Source organism: Mauremys mutica, chromosome 2, assembly GCF_020497125.1.
Source record: "Mauremys mutica isolate MM-2020 ecotype Southern chromosome 2, ASM2049712v1, whole genome shotgun sequence".
NCBI classification, from domain to species: domain Eukaryota; kingdom Metazoa; phylum Chordata; order Testudines; family Geoemydidae; genus Mauremys; species Mauremys mutica.
This window is the reverse complement of record NC_059073.1, coordinates 233,740,661-233,761,997: the sequence shown is the minus strand read 5'-3', so window position 1 is coordinate 233,761,997 and position 21,337 is coordinate 233,740,661. Positions and strand designations below refer to the sequence as shown.

The following is a 21,337-nucleotide window of genomic DNA, read 5'->3' as shown; positions in this document are numbered from 1 at the left end:
ATGTGGGGGCTGGAGGGGAGGACAAGCCGCCGCTTCCGGGAGCGGTGTGGAGCCACAGCACAAGCAGGGAAAGCCCCCGACCCTATTCCCCGGTGGGAGATCAAGGGCCGAATTAGTCTGGACGCAGCCTGGACGCAGTCTGGACGCAGCCTGCGGGCTGTAGTTTGCCCACCCCTGCCTTAGCTGAAGCTGCCTCCAACTTGTTGAAATTGTTTGATAAATTGTGGGAGCACAGTGCACAATCAATCCTTTGATTTGCCTGGGACTGATTCCAGGAATAGAACTCAGATCTCCTGATTCCCGTGATTTAACCACATGTTCATCCTTTCTCTTGTAGAGCTTCCAAATGGGAAGTGTGGTTGGGTACTTACACATGGAAGGAAATCAGCAGTGCTTGGGAAAGCAACAATTTAGGGAAATTCTCTATGTGTGATAATGAACGAACAGACTCAATTATCATCTCACTCTGAATACTTTTTATTTTTAATTTAGGTTCCAAATGTTCAGGATTTCACAGCTGCTTTACCTGTGGGTGTGGTCAGCCAACATATGCGCATGAAACGGTTGTGGAAACCAAACAAGAGCGCTTATCCCAGGGAAAACCTGTGGGGCAGGATGTTCCCTATGCTGCAATGGGAGGATTAACTGGCTTTAGTTCACTGGCCGAAGGCTATATGAGACTTGATGACAGTGGAGTAGGTAAGTGCAGGAGACTTGAGATAACATTTTGATCCTTTGTCTATTTAATTTTCATATTTGAAAATCAGTTGAATATTAAATTTCAGGGCAAGTTAGACCTTCCCATAGGATGGGGACTCCAAATCACTGATTTTTTTTCATAGATTTAAAGGCCAGAAGAGATCATCATGATAATCTTCTCTGACTTCTTGTAGAAAAGAAGCTATAGAAATTAGAGGCTATGACATAGTTGGCATCACAGAGACTTGGTGGGATAATATGCAGGACTGGAATATTGGTATAGAAGGATACAGCTTGCTCAGGAAGGATGGCAGGGAAAAAGGGAGGAGGTGTTGCCTTATATATTAAAAATGTATACACTTGGACTGAGGTTGAGATAGAAATAAGAAAAAGACTTGCTGAAAGTCTCTGGGTAAGGATAAAAGGGGTAAAAACAAGGGTGATGTCATGGTAGGGGTCTACTGCAGACCACCAAACCAGGAAGAAGAGGTGGATGAGGCTTTTTTAAATTAACTAGCAAAATCATCCAAAGCACAGGAGTTGGTGGTGATGGGAGGGGAGGGATAGCTCAGTGGTTTGAGCATTGGCCTGCTAAGCCCAGGGTTGTGAGATCAATCCTTGAGAGGAGAGATTTGGGGATTTGTCCTCCTTTGAGCAGGGGGTTGGACTAGATGATCTCCTGAGGTCTCTTCCAACCTTAACAATCTTTGATTCTATATCCAGACATCTGTTGGGAAGACAACAGCAGGGCATAGATTATCCAACAAGTTCTTGGAGTGTACTGGAGACAATTTTTTATTTCAGAGGGTGGAGAAGGCTACTACAGGGGAGGCTGTTCTATATTTGATTTTGACAAATAGGGAGGAACTTGTTGAGAATTTGAAAGTGGACTGCAACTTGGGTGAAAGTGATCATGAAATGATAGAGTTCATGATTCTAAGGAATGGTAGGAGAGAGAACGGCACAATAAAGACAATGGATTTCAAGAAGGCAGACTTTAGCAAACTCGGAGTTGGTAGGTAAAATCCCATGGGAAGCAAGTGTAACACTGTTGGCAGTTTTTCAAAGAGACATTGTTAAGGGCACAAGAGCAAACTATCCAACTGCATAGGAAAGATAGGAAGTATGGCAATAGACCACCCTGGCTTAACCAGGAGATCTTCAATGATCTAAAACTCAAAAAAGAGACTTACAGAAAGTGGAAACTCGGTCAAATTACAAAGGATGAATATAAACAACACAAGTATGTAGGGACAAAATTAGAAAAGCCAAGGCACAAAACGAGATCAAACTAGGTAGGGACATAAAAGGAAACAAGAAAACATTCTACAAATACATTAGAAGCAAGAGGAAGACCAAGGACAGAGTAGGCCCATTACTCAATGAGGGGGGAAAGACAATAACAGAAAATGTGGAAATTGCAGAGATGCTTAATGACTTCTTTGTTTCGGTTTTCACCAAGAAGATTGGTGGTGATTGGATGGCTAACAGTGAATGCCAGTGAAAATGAGGTAGGATCAGAGTCTAAAATAGGGAAAGAACAAGTCAAAAATTACTTATACAAGTTAAATGTCTTCAAATCACCAGGGCCTGATGAAATGCATCCTAGAATACTCAAGGAGTTGATTGAGGAGATATCTGAGCCATTAGCAATTATCTTTGAGAAGTCATGGAAGACAGGAGATATTCCAGAAGGCTGGAAAAGAGCAAATATAGTACCCATCTATAAAAAGAGAAATAAGGACAACCTAGGGAATTACAGATCAGTCAGCTTAACTTCTGTACCTGGAAATATAATGGAGCAAATAATTAAGCAATATAACAGTCACCATGGATTTGTCAAGAACAAATCATGTCAAACCAACCTGATAGCCTTCTTTGACAGGGTAACAAGCCTTGTGGCTGGAGGGGTGAAGCGGTAGATGTGGTCTACCTTGACTTTAGTGAAGCTTTTGATACTGTCTCACATGACCTTCTCATAAACAAACTAGGGAAATACAACCTAGATGGAGCTACTATAAGGTGGGTGTGGAACTGGTTGGAAAATCCTTCCCAAAGTAGTTTTCAGTGGGTCACAGTCATGCTGTAAGGGCATAACGAGTGGGGTCCCGCAGGAATCGGTTCTGGGTCTGGTTCTGTTCAATATCTTCATCAATTATTTAGATAATGGCATACAGAGTACACTTACAAAGTTTGCGGACTATACCAAGCTGGGAGGGGTTGCAAGTGCTTTGGAGGATAGGATTAAAATTCAAAATGATCTGGACAAACTGAAGAAGTGGTCTGAAGTAAATAGGATGAAATTCAAGAAGGACAAATGCAAAGTACTCCACTTAGGAAGGAACAATCAGTTGCACACATACAAAATGGGACATGACTGCCTAGGCAGGAGTACTGCGGAAAGGGATCTGGGGGGTCATAGTGGATCACAAGCTAAATATGAGTCAACAATGTAATGCTGTTGCAAAAAAGGCAAACATTCTTGGATGTATTAGCAGGAGTATTGTAAGCAAGACATGAGAAGTAATTCTTCTGCTCTACTCTGCACTGATTAGACCTCAACTGGAGTATTGTATCCAGTGCTGGGTGCCACATTTCAGGAAAAATGTGGACAAATTGGAGAAGGTCCAGAGAAGAGCAACAAAAATGATTAAAGGTCTAGAAAACATGACCTATGAGGGAAGATTGAAAAAACTGGGTTTATTTAGTCTGGAGAAGAGAAGACTGAGAGGGGACATGATAACAGTTTTCAGGTACATAAAAGGTTGTTACAAGGAGGAGGGAGAAAAATTGTTCTTCTTAACCTCTGAGGATAGGACAAGAAGCAATGGGCTTAAATTGCAGCAAGAGTGGTTTAGGTTGGACATTAGGAAAAACTACCTAACTGTCAGAGTGGTTAAGCACTGGAATAAATTGCCTAGGGAGCTTGTGGAATCTCCATCATTGGGGATTTTGGAGGCAGGTTGGACAAACACCTGTCATGGATGGTCTAGATAATACTTAGTCTTGTCTTGAGTGCCAGGGACTGGACTAGATGACTTTGAGGTCCTTTCCAGTTCTGTGATTCTATGAAATTCATTCATTAATTTCTGTATCCAGAAGAGTACATTCTGGTTGAATGACATTGACATTCAGTGAAGACACTGAAAACTTCTACTTGATATTCCGCTGCTTATATATTCAAGAACTGAGTTGGCCCTCTTAGCCACAGAGTTATATTGGGATCTCACGTGCCACTTGGTTATCTAACACATAAGTACAAGTCCTTGTCAGAAGCACTTCTTTCCAAGATACAGTCCGCCATCCTGCATGTGTGATCAAATTCTTTGTTCTTTAGATGTCCGATTTTGCATTTGGCCATACTGAAATGCATGTTATTTGAATGAACCCAGTTTACCAAATTATTCAGATCACTCTTCATAACTGACTTATCACTGTTTATCATTCCACCAATTTTTGTGTCATCTACAAACTTTACTAGCCATGATTTTATGTATTTTTTCCAGGTCACTTGTAAAGATGTTGAATGACATTGGGCCAAGAACAGATCCCCATTAGAAACACTCCCATTCATTGATGATTCCCCATTAACAGTTACATGTTGGGGTATCTTCCTATTTTCTCTTAACATTATTATTTTAAGTTTTCAGCCTGACAAGTACAGATAAATGATTTTTTTTCCAGTGTAAGGCACAATTTATAGTGGGATTTCAAGCTGATTTGTTACAAGTCTACAATTAATGCTCAGTATATAAAATTGGACAAAATGTAGAACTGGGTTGTTATCTTACACCACTGGTTCTTAGAGAACTTCTGATTCTCTCTATTCCCCTGTAATATAGTTTTGAATGTAGGAGTCTTTATTTTGAAATACTGTTGGTATTTAATTATATTTTAAATTCTGGGTCTGGTCTCCACGATCTTTCTGCAATGTAGTTACTGTATAGTACAGTCACAGCAACAGGAAGAGAAGAGCTCAGCCATTTCATTTCTTTTCAAGCCATACTTTGGTTCTTTTACCACACCTATTTTCTTCTAGTATTCTGGATGATACACAATGTGTAATTTTTTCATGTGGTTTACTACATATCAGCATTAGTTATTTTAAGTGATAGGTATATTTGGTTTCCATCATGTATGACTCCTAACGCTTCTTGTGAAGCTAATTTTTTTCCAATATGTTTTCTATTAGGGGCACCCTCTGCTGAATTTCTAGAGGTACCTAGTAGTGGCATGGACCATCCATTTCTAAAAGCATTCCAAGGCCCCTCCAGTTCTGTACAAGCCAGCTCACAATTAACAGGTGGTAATGAAATGAACTAACCATTTTTTAATTTTTTTTAAATTGTGGTGTATTATTATACTCACTCAGTATAAAGGCACTGTATAATGTTGACTTTTTGATGAGTTAAGGAAAGCTTAAAGGTGTACATTAGAGTTCAAAACTAAAGCGAGTATTTAAGATTATTTCCTCTAAGAGGGATGTATGTAATTAATATACAAACTTTTCTGTAATCAAGATTTTCAAAACAGAAAGGTTTTTTCATTGTTGTTTTAGAAAATCTCTCTCCCATTAGTTTAATATGAAACTAGATTTTCTTGATTTTGATGCCCTCCCTCTGCACCTGTTTCTTCCTTAATAATGGAATCACCTATTCACTGGAGTACCATCTCTCCGTTTTTGTTTCCCAGTAAGAGATCGTTGTCTGAACACACACTTTATATGTATTTACTCAGTGTAATATTGTGCAACTGGTTTCTCCCTATATGGACATAGCTGTGAGTTCACTTCTGCCCAATTATGTGCCGTGGCTAGTAAGATGGTAGTCACAATGTAGCTCCTCTGAGGCCTCTCAGAGAAACTACCAGTCTTTTCATTCCAGACCTAGTTAACAGTGCTGCTTACTTGGCTGGAGATATTGCTTTTAAGTAAAATAGGGCACTTCTCCCTTGTGCAGACTGAAATTTATTTGAAAATCTTTTTCCAAATTGATTTGAAATCAATAAAACAAGTATTTTAAATAGACATTTGTTTTGGGGGTTTTTTCAGGTGGTTCTAGTGCAGCAAAGCACGTTTCTAATTTAAGGAGTTCTGAAGAAGATGACATGGCTTACTTTGAAAAACAGTACCAGGAACGGGTAAGTCATTGTATTTAGAGCTTAATACAAACATGTTCCTTAAAAATAAAGTGGCTCAATTTAAGGTGGGTAAAGTTAAAATTGAACTTGCCTACAATGGTTCACATTGCTTTAACTGCTATTCTGATCCTGAAAAAATGTATTAGCATTTCAAAATGAGGGTTACAACATAGTGACCTAATAGTGTAGGTCCATAGGCCAATCATATCTGGAATAGTTCAGTGACCTTCCTACCTAGATCAGGCAGATTAAATTTAAAAACTTAACTTGCTTTGGCCAGAGGAAAGCAAAAGCATAATTGCTCCAAAATACCAAACAAGCACAAAAAGAAAAAACTCGGTAATTGTTTTGGACAACTAGGAGAAACTGTGTAAAAACAAAACAGACCCCCTTCGGATACTCAGGAAAGCATGAACTGCTACTCTCAGGCACAAAACTTCTTAATACCCCTTTAATTTATATGTAGTCATTCAGATTCTGGTTTAACTCAGTATTACTTCATTCCACCATCTTAGCCAGAAGTGAATTCTACTCATTTACCAATTCCTCTATAAAGTAATATTTCACTTAACTAGTTTTAATAAAGCCTAATGTTATGCTTGTTTCTTGCATCAGGTGGTGGTTTTTCTGTCAGAACTGGTCTTTGAAACTCTGAATCTTTTCTTGAGAAACATTACAAAAATAAAGAAGATATGTGCTACAAATTTTGCAAATGTAATAGTTTATAGATATAGCATTACTACTAAGTCTCAAGACTTTTTCCAGTATTTTCTTTTCCTTCGTGAAGAGGCTGAAAGAATTTCAGATATTCGATCCAATCCTGCAAAGACTGAGGCATGTGCTTTTTTTTTAGCACGAGTAGTCTCACAACAGGACTACTTATCTGTGTGCATAACTTTAACCTTGTACGTCTTTGCAGGGTGCCTTACTCACTTTTTTGTCAATCTTCTCCATCTTCCCAATGGGGATCCACTACCATGGCAGCAGCGAGGTCTATCTCTAGCTGGCCCCTCACACACCAGGACCAGCAGAAACAGCAGGGGAGTACCTTCGGTCACTTACTACTTTCAGAAAATTTCCTTTAATTTTCAAAAGATTAAAGTGAGGCTGTGACTCCTCTCCCAGTCCCTCCCTCAGCCCAGGAACCATCACCAGGAATAAGGCAGCCTAAGGGCTTTGTTCTTTTAAAAGGAAAGAGCCCCATCCCAGCTCCTCTAGACACTTCTCCACATGCTGGCCAGGAGGCCACTTTTCAGCTCTTACTCAGACAAGACTAAAAGGTAAGTGTTATTTCTCATCCTCTACATCTCCCTCCCAAAGCAGGCAAGAGCAACATGGGTGTCATTACAACACAGACAGTTTATTTCAAGGAAATAGATATCTGATGCCATTGATACTTCCTCTTATGGGGCTCAGCCCTATTATTGTCATTTATTACAATTTCCATTCCTGTTATGCCTCCATGCTTCTAGCATACCCACCACTGCTCCAGTAACACACTGCTCCAGCTCTATCCCTTCCCAGGACTCATCCAAGTTACAGCTCCAAAATATATCCAACAGAGCTGTCTTTCCTATGGCAACTGGTGAACCAGAAAACTGTTCCTTCACTTGGAACATCCCATGGCAACATTTACTTCATTACCTATCACAGTTCAAATTGGGAGGACCTGTCCAAGAAAACAGGAAAGCAAAAATAAGAAGCTAGATTCGAGACATAACACACCTGTATGCTGCACAGGTCCACTACATAGTCCACAGGCCAGAAACAGACAGCACAAGGCATCACAAATTGAAGCTGATGTTAATCAATGCAAGACCTGCCACTAGGGTATGTCTACAGTACGAAATTAGGTCGATTTAACAGAAGTCGATCTTTTAGAAATCGATTTGATACAGTCGATTGTGTGTCCCCACTGAGCGCATGTGCGTCCACAGTACCAAGGCTAGTGTCGACTTTCGGAGTGTTGCACTGTGGTAGCTATTCCACAGTTCCTGCAGTCTACGCTGACCATTGGAATTCTGGGTTGAGCTCCCAATGCCTGATGGGGCAAGAACATTGTTGCGGGTGGTTCTGGGTACTTGTCGTCAGGCCTCTGTCCTTCCCTCCCTCTGTAAAAGCAATGGCAAAAAATCGTTTCTCGCCTTTTTTCCTGGGTTACCCATGCAGACAACATAGCACGGCAAGCATGGAGCCCGCTCAGCTCACTGTCACCGTATGTCTCCTGGGTGGTGCTGGCAGACGCGGTACTGCAGTGCTACACAGCAGCATCCCCTTGCCTTGCCTTGCAGATGTCAGATGGTAGAATACGACTGCTAACCATCATCGTCCCGTGGGTGCTCCAGGGCGACCTCAGTTAGGTTGGTCGGGGGCACCTGGTCAGACATGGGTGCTCCTGGCCAGCCTCAGTGAAGTTGGTTGGGGGCACCCGGACAAAAATGGGAATGATTCCAGGTCATTCTCTTCTTTAAGTTTTGTCTAATGGAGATTAAGTCCTGCCTGGAATATCATGCCAGCTGGAGGCTTATGCCTCAGGCTGCTCTCCCAGTAGGCAGCACCTCACGGTCGCACCTACCCCAGCCTACCCCTTTCTCCCATGGCTCATGAAGCCTGGACAGTAGTAAGGAGCAGTTCAACTATAGGCTGAGCAAGTGCATAATCGTGGTATAATATACCTTTGGACATTTAAAAGCTCGCTGGCTCAGTTTACTGACTCGGTTAGACCTCAGCGAAACCAATATTCCCATCGTTATTACTGCTTGCTGTGTGCTCCACAATATCTGTGAGAGTAATGGGGGAGATGTTTATGGCGGGGTGGGAGGTTGAGGCAAATTGCCGGGCCGCTGATTATGTGCAGCCAGACACCAGGGCGGTTAGAAGAGCACAGCAGGGCACGCTGCGCATCAGAGGTGCTTTGAAAACCAGTTTCATGACTGGCCAGGCTACAGTGTGAAAGTTCTGTTTGTTTCTCCTTGATGAAAACCCACCCCCTTGGTTCACTCTGCTTCCCTGTAAGCCAACCGCCCTCCCCTCCCCACTTTGATCTCCACTTGCAGAGGCAATAAAGTCATTGTTGTTTCAAATTTATGCATTCTTTATTAATTTGTCACACAAATGGGGGGATAACTGCCAAGGAAGCCCAGAAGGGGTGGGGGAGGAGGGAAGCACGGGTGGGGTAGTTGTAGGGACACCCCCTAGAATGGCATGCAGCTCATCATAGAAATGGCATGTCTGGGGCTCTGACCTGGAGCGGCCGTTTGCCTCTCTGGTTCTTTGGTAGGCTTCATGCGGCACTGCTGCGGGTCCCTGTTATAACCTCTGTCCTTCATGCCCTTGGAGATTTTTTCTAATATTCCGGCATTTTGTCTTTTGGAACGGTGTTCGGATAGGACGGATTCATCTCACCATACAACGATCAGATGTAGTACCTCCCATTCGGTCTATGCTGGAGCTCTTTTGCAATTCTGGGACTCCATGGTCACCTGTGCTGATGAGCTCTGCATGGTCACCTGTGCTGATCAGCTCGCTACGCTGGCCAAACAGGAAATGAAATTCAAAAGTTTGAGGGGCTTTTCCTGTCTACCTGGCCAGTGCATCTGAGTTGAGAGTGCTGTCCAGAGCAGTTACAATGGAGCACTTTGGGATAGCTCCTGGAGGCCAATACCGTCGAATTGCATCCACACTACCTCAAATTCGACCCAGCAGGGTCGATTTCAGCACTAATCCCCTCGTCAGGGACGAGTACAAAAATCGATTTTAAGAGCCCTTTAAGTCGACAAAAATGGCTTCATCGTGTGGATGGGTGCAGGGTTAAATCGATCTAAGGCTGCTAAATTTGACCTAAACTTGTCGTATAGACCAGGGCTGACAAACAATACATTACCTCATCAGTGATGAGGCACCTAATATAGCCTGCTTCACCAAGTCCTGGCTGGATGACAGAGCAAGTCCTGTACTAGCCAACCGCATTCTCCCAGGATACTTGGTACACCCCTGACCTAGAAAGGACAAAAAGCCAGTTGGTACTCCATTCATTTTCTTTGCAAATGTCAAATGCAAGCGAGGAGCCTCAGATAAGACAACTTCATTTGAATTCATTCATCTGACAGTCAAAACCAGAGCAGAGAGTGTGTGTGTGTGTATAGATTTTATGCTTATTTACAACCACTGCAGAAAAGGGTTCATGAAGGAGCTCACTGGCATGTGGTTGGCAGTGGTGGTGAAATACCCCAGACTACTTGTCCTGGGAGATTTCTGTATTGATACTAACAAGCCTCAGATACAACCCCCTCAAAACTCATCACCTCACTTGTCTCCCTAGGACTTTCATAGGTCATCTCTGGCCTTTTGGTTTCAGTTTTTACCAAAAAATTCTGGGTTTTACAAAAGCAATTCCCCCCAAATATTGGAAGGGCCAGAACTTCCCAGCTCTCCTCTCTGGAAGGTGAGGTGGTGACTCGGTAACCTGGGTGGCCCTGGTTTCTGATCCACCATCTCCTTTTCCAGAGTGGAGGGGATGGATCAGAAGTACTAGAATGACTTGAGTGCTGATGTATATACTGCTGTCAATCCCACACCCATCACATACATATTACCTGTTCTACAGATAGCATGGATGTTTATAGCATTCAAAGCAAATAAGATAGTGAACTACTTTTCATGCCAAAATTAGTCAAAAATGAAAAATTGTATTTGACTATGTTTCAAAACATAAGGGCTGTTTTGGATGTTAAAAACAAAAACAGGAGAGAAGAGGAGAGAGATATTTACAGAGAAAACTGCAAATTCATTTTTTGCACTGATTTTCACCCATTTTTTGCAGGGCCACCCAGAGGATTCAGGGGGCCTGGGGCAAAGCAATTTCGGGGGCCCCTTCTATAAAAAAAGTTGCAGTACTATAGAATACTATATTCTCGTGCGGGCCTGGGGCAAATTGCCCCACTTGCCCCCCTGGGCAGCCCTGATTTTTTGTAATAAACATTGATAAATTTCCAGGAAATTTGAAACAAAAACAGAAAATTCAGGGCCTTACCTGCATAGCTAACTCGTACTCCAACGAATTCCAAAGCCTGCTAAAGGATAACAGCACCTCACCCCCGGGCTGAGGAATCAAGGACCTGGTCAATCATTATCACTCTACACTGGCCTCCGCCATTGACATATTTGCCCCCAAATAGCCCCTTCTCCCCATTGCCCACACAGATTATCTTGATTTTATGACACCCTGTGCCGGATGAAGAGAGAGGGTGGAAACTCAAGTGCTGATGGCGGAATACAAAGACTGATTCCTACAGGATGAAACAAATTCCTCAAAGCCTATACTGAGGCTGCATTGCAAGCCGAGAGAGCCTTCCTATCAGCTTTCTTTGAGGCTGCCAAATCCCACCACAAGGGGTAAATTCCTTCAATCCTGAATGCCTACAACCTGTATCAGAGCCAAGAACACCAAGCACCACAAAAAAACTATCACTGAAAAGATCATGCACATTCAGGAAGTCTTCTCAAACAGCATGCATCTGCTCTGCCTGCACTCACTAATCAAGAACCAGCTGCATTCTCAGAATTCAGTAAATTGACTCATCAAGAAGTTCTGGACACCCTAAAGGAGTCCTGATCCAAGACTTGTTCATCACTCTTTCACAAGCCATGAAGGGAATAGGTCAGATTCACAACTTGTGCCACTCCTGAGTGAAATAGCCAATGCTTCAGTCATGCTGTCTAGAGTGGTACACGACTGAGTGCCAGCCTCAGGGCAGACAAACTGACAAAAGTAGGGCAGATATCCCAAACTAGTGGTATGTATTATAATTAGATTTTAACAACCCAGTAACAAATGTGAACTCCTGGATCACTGTAACAGTCTTACCATGGAGTCACAGACCATGCTCTTGGGCTTGCCAATCTATCTTGCCACACAGGCAAGCTGGATTTAGTCATAAATGGTCACTTACACCAGAAATTATAAAACATTTAGGTTGCAAGCAGTCACTTACCCCAAATCAATTTGTACCTTAGATCTCACACCAAAGACAATTCTGGTAGCTAATCCCATAGTAAATTAACAGAGGATTTATTAACTAGGAAAAAGAAATGAGAGAATTATTTACAGGTTAAAGCAGGTAACATGTATACACAAATGAGTTCAGCCTATGGTTCCATGTCAACTATCTTTATTTCCCTCTTGCAGCATTCCAACTCATGGGATGAGGCGTTCTGCATGTGCTTCTCCCTGGGTGGATGGGGTAATCAGCAAAGCTTTTGTCCTACAATGGCCCACAACTTTGATAGCCCTCCTGGATGAGCTGGGGTAGCCACTCTTCCCATGTGAGTTCACAAGTTCAGAGCAGTCATTTTTAAAGTTATAAAACAAACTTATATTTTACCTTGTAGCATGGTATATAGACATTACAATTGTAATGTTAATGCATGCAGCAACTTAGTTATTTTATAGCATCTAAACACATTCTTACAAGTCTAACACCTATCTAGAACAATATTAGCATACAGGTGAGCTGGTCTGGTTTCCAGCTATGAATTTCTCAGTACTCAGCTGACATCTACAGACTCTGCAAGAGCTGGCACTTGGTTTACCAGCATCACAGCCTCATTCAGAGAAGGAATCTTCCCTTCCTCCTTCAAACAGAATAGTCTGACCAACATTGAAGAAACCCATGCTGGCCAACCCAGTACTAGCCAACTACCATATCACACAGTGTCAATCCTCCCGTTCCTGAACAAACTCAGATAAACTAGCAAAGGGCCCAACTACAAATTCATCTAACAGAAGCTAACACTCTAGACCTGGCACAATCTGGATTCAGGCCAGAACACAGAACTGAAACTGGATTAGTAGCACTGATGGATGATCATCTGCTGTCAGTGATAGAACACAGACATCCATTCTCATCCATTGCAGCATTCAACACTGTTGACCATGAGGTACTGCTATCTCACCTGAGAGAAACAGGAGTCCAGGGCAATGCACTAAAATGGTTTGAGTTCCACAAGGATCAGTGCTCTCTCTGATCTTTTTCAACATCTCATTCAACCACTAGGTGAACTGGTCAGATGACATGGACTCAAGTGCCAGCAATATGCAGGTGACACACAGCTCTACCTATCCTTCATCACATATGACCACACCACTCCCACCAAGATGGCCCAGTGGTTAGACAAGATCAGTTAATAGATGAAAAACAGCTGGCTGAAGCTGCGTCTGAGCAAAACAGAGATGATGCTGGTAGGCAGAGGGAAGTATTTTGAGGTGTTTGCAGCTACTATGCCATGTCCTTTGGATGAAGGTTCATAGCCACAATTGGTCAATTCAGTCTGTAGTCTAGGAGTACTCTTGGATTCTTTGCTGACACTGAGCCCTCACGTCACAGCAGTCACCACAAGTAACACTTTAAGCTGTGTCTGGTTGTGTCATGGGGTGCACTCACCCCACGTGGCACCTCCTGATGGCAGCTCGAGGGATTAGTTCTTGCCAGGTGCTGCTCTCCTCTGGCAGTGTCTCTGCCTGTTGTCTCTTTCACTCTGCAGCCCATCTTGCTCTCAGAGCTGCAGCTTCCTGTTCGTGGCTGGGCCCTCCAGCCAGGTCACTAAGGTCCTTCCCTTCCAGGGAAATCAAAGTCCTTCCAGACCAGCTGTCTGGCTGGTGTCTCCAATGGCTGGAAGGGGAACCCAGGCCCACTCTCTACTCCGGATTCCAGCCCAGGGACCCTATAACAGTGGCTTTCAACCTTTCCAGGCCACTGTACCCCTTTCAGGTGTCTGATCTGTCTTGCATACCCCTGAGTTTCACCTCACTTAAAAACTACTTGCTTACAAAATCAGACATAAAAATACAAATGTGTCACAGCACACTATTACTGAAAAATTGCTTACTTTCTTATTTTTACCTTATAAAATAAATTGGAATATAAATATTGTACTTACATTTCAATGTATAGTAGATAAAGCAGTATAAACAATATATTGTCTATGAAATTTTAGTCTGTACTGACTTTGCTAGTGCTTTTTTTTTGTAGCCTGTTGTAAAAGTAGGCAAATACCTAGATGAGTCCCCCTGGAATACCTCTGCATACCTTGAGAGATGTACATACCCCAGCTGAGAACCATTGCCCCAAGGCCGGCTTTAGGCCGATTCACCCGATTCCCCGGAATCGGGCCCCGCGCCTTAGGCGCCTTTTAAATTTTTTTTACTCACCCCAGCCACCGGGGTCTTCGGCGGCCCCGCTTCCCTGTCCAGAGTGCTGGCCAGAGCACGGCAAGCCCCGCGGCCCCGCTCTCCCGGATGGAGCTCCAGCTGGAGCGCGGCAGCCCCATGGCCCCGCTCTCCCAGCCGGAGCTCCAGCTGGAGCGCAGCAGCCTCTCTTTGATTTCTTTTTTCCCCCTGTCTCTTAAGGCAGTGCAGTGAACATTGATACACTATAGATCCACACACCTTCTCAATACAATTATTCAAAATAATGTTTAATGAACCCGTGAATCACACTCCCGTGAGTGCTGTAGACCAATTACTGACTTCCAAAGCTATGGAATAATTAAAGTAATTATTTATTATCCTTCAAAGTAATTGAAGGAATTGCCACACTGAAGTTGCAGTGGGATGAATATAAATCCACAATAAAAAATGGTAGTCAGGTACATATTTTGGTAAATCAAAGCATGGAGTGATGTTCGTCCATCGTTTTCGAAGAAGATCTTGACATCTAGCAGGTTGTAAGCTGTCCACAGTGCGTCCGCAGGTGGCTGGCAAGGCCAATACGGGCACGGAATGTTCTGACACATGTCGGGCAGACATGCGTGGGCACCACTGTTACAGCATTTGCAGCTCTGGCTTTACGGAGTGCTCGCTTCTCTTGTGCTATGGTTATCCTTCTGGCTTCAAATGTCTGGCAGCCTTGGTGGATCAGCGTACGCTATGTCGATCGATCTTGTGCCAGGGTTTCCCAGGAGGTGATGTCGATATCCAGGGACTTAAGAGAGGCTTTCAGCGTGTCTTTGTATCGCTTCTTTTGTCCCTCGTGCGATCGCTTTCCTTGAGACAGCTCACCATAGAAGAGCTGTTTGGGGATGCGGTAGTCTGGCATCCTTACAACATGGCCTGCCCAGCGTATCTGGGCTTTCATAAGCAGAGTGTAAACTGACGGCAGGCCTGCTCTGGAGAGGACTTCTTTATCTGGCACCTTATCCTGCCACCGGATCCTCAGAAGTCTGCGGAGGCAAGTCATATGGAAGTGGTTCAGTTGCCTAGCGTGCCTCCTGTATACAGTCCAAGTCTCACTGGCATACATCAGGGTAGTTAGCACTACTGCTCGGTAGACTTTAAGCTTTGTAGCAAGGCTTATTCCACGGCGGTCCCACACGTTGGTCAGCAGTCTGCCAAATGCAGAACTTGCCTTGGCGATTCTGCAGTTGACCTCGATGTCAATTGTCACTGCGCGAGAAAGGGTGCTGCCAAGGTATGTAAATTGATCCACTGCTTGTAGCTTTTGTCCCTTCACTGTGATGGTGGACTCTCGGTGTTGGGCTTTCGGAGCTGGCTGGTGCATCACTTCGGTTTTCTTTATGTTGATGAGGAGGCCGAAGTTGTCACATGCTGCTGCAAATTTATCCATGCTAGCTTGCATTTCCTGCTCTGATCCAACATTCAGGGCACAGTCGTCAGCAAAAAGGAGGTCTCGTAGCACAGTTTCCTTTATTTTGGTGACAGCCTGGAGTCTCCGCAGGTTGAACAGTTTCCCATCAGTCCTGTATCTCAGGCTGATTCCCAAGGAACTGTTCTGAAAGGCGTCTGACAGCATGGCTAAAAACATTATGCTGAACAGGGTCGGAGCCAACACACACCCTTGCTTGACGCTGTTTGTGACGGGAAAGGCCTCTGAAGCTTCTCCGTCGTCCAGAACACGAGCCATCATGCCATCGGGGAACTGACGTACCATCAGGATAAATCTGTCAGGGCACCCAAACTTCGACATGATGCGCCACAGACCTTCGCGACTGACAGTGTCAAAAGCCTTGGTAAGATCCATGAAGATGGTGTACAATTCGCGATTCTGCTCTTGACACTTCTCTTGGAGCTGTCGGACTGCGAAGATCATGTCCACAGTGCCACGCTCTTTGCGGAAGCCGCACTGTGTCTCGGGTAGTAGACCCTGTTCCAGGTGGTCAATCAGGCGATTCAGCAACACTCGTGCAAGGATCTTACCTGCGCTAGAAAGCAGTGATATTCCTCTATGATTATCGCAAACTTTTCGATTTCCTTTCCTCTTGTAGAGGTGTACGATGGACGCGTCTTTCAATTCCTGAGGAATGGACCCTTGATTCCAGAAGGACTGGAACAGCTGAGTGAGTTTGTCAACAAGCATTGCACCACCATCCTTATAGATTTCCACTGGAATCGCATCAGATCCTGAGGCCTTGCCACTGGACAGCTGGCTGATGGCCTGTAGAGTTTCAGTCTCTGATGGTGGAACTTCCAGGCTGTAGTTGATATCTGCCTGGGGCATTCTGTCAATCGCCTTGTTATTGATGGAAGATGGGTGGTTCAGTACGGAAATGCTCAGCCCAACGCTGTAGGATCAGAGTCTTCTCAGTAATGAGAGTTACACCATCTAAGTCCAGTAGAGGGGAACTCCCTGAAGGCCGAGGTCCGTACAAGGATCTAAGGGCTTCGTAGAACCGTTTGGCATCGTTTCTATCAGCAAACTTCTGGATTTCATCTGCTTTGGCACTCAACCAGGAGTCCTGCATCTTGCGAAGCTTGCTCTGTACGGTCCTGCGAATGTTGTTAAAGGCATTTTTCTTAGCTGTTGACAGCGGGTCATTCTGATGAGCACGGTGAAGGCGGTGCTTTTCAGCAAGTAAAGCCTTGATCTCTTCGTCATTTTCATCAAACCAGTCCTGCTGTTTCCTGTGTGAGGGTCCAAGAACCTTTAGTGCAGAAAAGTGCACAATATTTCGGAAGCGTTCCCAGTTCCTCTCAACATTTTCCTCTAATTGCAGCTCTGAGAGTTGGTTGCCAAGATCTTCTACTAGTGAAGCTGCTGTGTTGGGGTTCCTCAGTTTACTGATGTTGATCTTTTTCATCACATCTTTGTTTCCCTGCGGACGTCTCTTTGGCTTGATATGAAGGCTTAATTTAGAGATGATAAGTCTATGATCAGTCCAACAGTCAGCACTCGGCATGGCCTTGGTCACCCTTACATCCTGTCTGTCTTTCCTCCGCACGATGACATAATCAATGAGATGCCAGTGCTTGGAGCGTGGGTGCATCCAGGATGTCTTTTTGCGAGTGGGCAGGCGGAAGATGGTGTTGGTGATGATCAGATCATGAGCCGCACATGTCTTCAATAGTAGTAGGCCATTGCTGTTGCATTTGCCGATTCCATTTTTTCCAATGACGCCATCCCAGGCAGAGTGATCAGATCCTACTCTCGCGTTAAAATCGCCAAGTAGAATCAGCCTGTCGGTGTGCTTCACGGATGAGAATAAGGCATCAAGATCTTCATAAAACTTGTCCTTTACTTCATCCGGATTCGTCATTGTGGGTGCGTAAGCACTGATTAGTATAACTCGCTTTCCTCTCGGTAGTGGAAGATGCAGTGTCATAAGTCGATCGTTCACGCCCTTGGGAAAACTGGCAAGTGTGCGGACAAGATGATTCTTAACCGCAAAGCCAACTCCAGATTCACGACGTTTGTCACTGCTGCGTCCACACCAGAAGAATGTGTAACCACCTCCTGTTTCTGTGAGCTGACCTTCATTGGCTAGACGAGTTTCACACAGGGCCGCAATATCGATGTTAAATCTTGCGAGCTCTCTGGCGACCAGGGCTGTTCTTCTTTCTGGTCGATCTGCTGAGGGGTTGTCTTGAAGCGTGCATACATTCCATGTACCAATAATGAGTGGTGTCACTGTACGTTTTATTATTTGAAATTTTGTTGTTCGACCGCATAAGGTGGGATCCCCTCCAGCCGCGATAAGCTGGCCAGGGTTCTATGAAGCAAATAATGTTTAGGGCACCTTTTCTAGCCCCTTCCTCTTACTACGGAGGTGAGCAATGCGGTCCTAAAGAGGACTGCTCAGTCACTCAGGTAGACGCCGAATCCAGCTGTTGCTTCGGTCAGCAGGAAGACGACCATTAGACCTGAGCTGCCTGTGTGCAGGTCCGCGGCTACAGCTCCCGGTGTATCCACACCTGCTGCTTCGTCGCTCGCCCATCGCCACAGGACTTTAAGGTTTACGGAAATTGGAGGGATGTCAAGACTTGCGCGTGAATTGGATTAAAGTGAGGGAGAGGTGCGCATAGTCAGCCTCACTCTCTCTTCCCAGATTCCATCTTGCTCCAATGGCAGGACAAAAGTTGAGACGGTTGGAGATGGGCTGGGCGCAGTGGTTGACCAGGGCGTCTTTCGCGTCTTGCCGTGCTCTTAGCGTACCACATCGCTTGCAGAAACCGCCTTCATGACCGTTGGTCCTATTCTAAAAGGTCTCATCCGCTCAATCCGCCGGAGTCTGTCTTCACATGCTCGGGATAGACAAGGCCCTATCTCACCGTAGGTCTATGCCCGACGGCTACCCTCAACCTGGTTTGGCCAGCCTGTCGAAGCTGTTGCCTGGGGTGTGGCCGCTGCGCATGCTACAGCTACAGGGAGCCACAGGTGAGAGCTGAGTGACAGGTGGAGACCAAAGGTGGACGAGCTGCCCTGGAAGGACACGACATGCCCCCACACCAGAGGTGCTACCCCTCCCTGAACACCCCATACACCCCAAAGCATGGAGTAAGAAACTAGTGAAGGGAAAATCAATTGGGAGGAAGAATGATCTTGTGGTTAAAGCACCAACCAAGAACTCAGGAGAGCTGCCTAGACCTCCTTTGTGACCTTGAGCATGCTAGTTAGTCTTTTGGTCTGTGTTCCACATCTGTAAAATGGTGTTAATAGAATTTCTCTTCATCTAATGGGTATGAGGATAAACTCATATTTGTGAGGTACTGTGGTGTTGAGGGCCAGGTAAGTACCTAGATTTCTATTATAAAGTAGTAGTTTAATTAGTACTGCATTGTTCATTTGTTGACACACTAGTGCTCAGACCATTGCTGTTTTTCTTTATTACAGCTGAAAAAGGAGAAGGCTGCTAAACAGAAAGTTAAAGGTCCGCTGCTATCAAAGAATCCATGAAGATTAATGAAACAAAGGAGTTTTTGTAATATAGAATTATCATTATATTTAAGGGTATTTTCATGGTGTTTATTGCACACACATATTTTCTAGTTTCTCAGTATTAACACTGCTATATTAAAGTATCGATGAAATTCATTTAAAATACTTGGTGATTCTGGTTCTTTCAAATAAAATTGTTACTTTTTATCAAAGCAGCTTGACATACTATTTAAGCTCTCAAATATTGCTGCATGGATCTGACCTTTGTAGTAGAAGACGTGTCATGTGTAGTAGAAAATGATGGTTTTTAGAGACTTCTAGAATTTTTCATTTAGGCTTTGATCCAGCAAACACATGTTTAAGTGCTTTGCTGAATCAGAGCCTTAGGACAGCAGGTAAAATATACATTATACACCACATCATATCCTCAGACTTCCATTATATACTTGCTTCTTTATATGTGGATTTAGAATTCTTCTTGTTCCTAACTTTCTACTCACTGGGGTTGTAGTACGCGCAAGGATGACACGCAAATTCGTGAAGCGTTCCATATTTTTAGGACACCGTCAATACCACACTGAGTAACAGACCGCTGACCAGGGAAATAACCCACTTCCTTCCCTGACGAAACAAGGGACGCACCCCCCCACCGCATGTACTTATCCGCTACACCAATACTGACTTGGATTCCTTATTCATTCCATGAGTGGCGTACCCGAGCCCACTTATCCACTGACACTTTAAAAACCCTTGCACCCCAATCTGGATCTATGCAGGTCATGCGATATGTATGTCTCTTTTCATCCTTGCAAACAATATCTGTAACCCCTCATAACCGAAGCCTGACCCCAGATGTACAGTACCTTCCCTCTTAACTCATGTATATTTCATTTTAAACATTCACTTTAATAAAATTTTTAACACTGGAGTTTTAATATTTTCTTAAAAGACACAGACACTGCTCCCTTCACTGGCTTCACATCTTCCACATCAAATTCAAATTGATTTTCCTCACCCTCAAGCTTCTGCAAGCTCTGTCCCTGACAACATATATTCTTCTCTCACCTCAGGCTCTGCATTCAGGTAATTCTGCTTCCCTTCATGCCTGTTTTGTATCCTTCTAATACACTCACCTCTGTGTTTTTTCCTGACCTTTCTCTACACCACTATTATCCTCCTTGAGCCTTTATGTCCTACAGCCTCCCCAAAATGACCATCATACTCCTGCCAAACTAATCAAATATAAATTGGCTCTCCCAGCCCTGTAAAAAAAACATCCCCACTAGAAGAGTAGCTACTAGCGCTGGGAGCTGAGTGCTGGTGTACTGTCTACACTGCCATTTTACAACACTGCCATTTTACAGCACTGAAACTTTCTCGCCCAGGGGTGTGAAAAAACAAATGTAGACAAGGCCTAAGTGGGTTTTTGTTGCCATTTTTAAATGTCTTTCTTATCCTTTGCAATGTTGTAGCTGTGTGGGTCCCAGGATATTAGAGACACAAGGGGGTGAGGTAATATCTTTTATTGAACCAACTTATGGTGGTGAAAGAGACATTTTTTCAACCTTACAGAGAGCTCTTCACGTCTGGGAAAGGTACTCAGTATCAGAGTTAAATACAAAATGGAATAGACTGTTTAGCAAGTTAATTAATGCATACTGTAAGAGACCATTCAAAGTGTCTTGTTAACACCCCTGCAGTCATCGAATAAAAAAAAGGGGGAGTGTACCTTCAAAAGATGAGTCTGGAAGCTTAAATTAATAACTCTACTAAACACTAAAAATCATAGATTTAATAAAACCACTGGATTTATGGCTTATTACAACACACTGATGCCACTAACTCCCCCAACACACCCTTTTTTTGTCCTATGGCTGCAGAGGCGTTAACTGGCCACTTCACCTTGAATGGTTTCTTACAATATGTGTTACCTACTTATGCTAAACAATCTGTTCCACTTTGTATCTAGCTTTGACATTGGCCAAACCGGACAGTCTCTACGCAAAAGAATAAACGGACACAAATCTGACATCAGGAATCATAACATTAAAAAACCAGTAGGAGAACATTTCATCCTCTCTGGTCACTCAGTAACAGACTTAAAGATGGCAATTTTGTAACAGAAGAGCTTCAAAAACAGACCAATGAGAAACTGCTGAACTTGACTTGATATGCAAACTAGATACCATCAACTTAGATTTAAATAGAGACTGGGAATGGCTGAGCCATTACACACATTGAATCTGTTTCCCCATGTTAAGTATCCTCACACTTTCTTGTCAAACTGTCTCAAATGGGCTATCTTGATTATCACTACAAAAGTTTTTTTT

General features: G+C 43.8%; 1 protein-coding gene across 2 annotated transcripts in view; it reads left to right on the top strand.

The window, feature by feature from the left end:
* FAM221A (family with sequence similarity 221 member A) overlaps nucleotides 1-19,906 on the top strand; it is a 31,003-nt gene extending 11,097 nt beyond the window's left edge. The window contains exons 4-7 of one of the 2 annotated variants that reach the window (XM_045002853.1): nucleotides 493-699; nucleotides 4,892-5,002; nucleotides 5,750-5,838; nucleotides 18,963-19,906. In XM_045002853.1, the coding sequence (XP_044858788.1) occupies nucleotides 493-699; nucleotides 4,892-5,002; nucleotides 5,750-5,838; nucleotides 18,963-19,025 (470 nt within the window). In that variant the 3' untranslated portion in view covers nucleotides 19,026-19,906. Of the gene's footprint in view, nucleotides 1-492; nucleotides 700-4,891; nucleotides 5,003-5,749; nucleotides 5,839-6,453; nucleotides 7,779-18,962 lie in introns of those variants that run through there. The other variant, XM_045002852.1, reaches the window with a different exon arrangement.
* The last annotated feature ends 1,431 nt before the right edge of the window (nucleotides 19,907-21,337 follow it).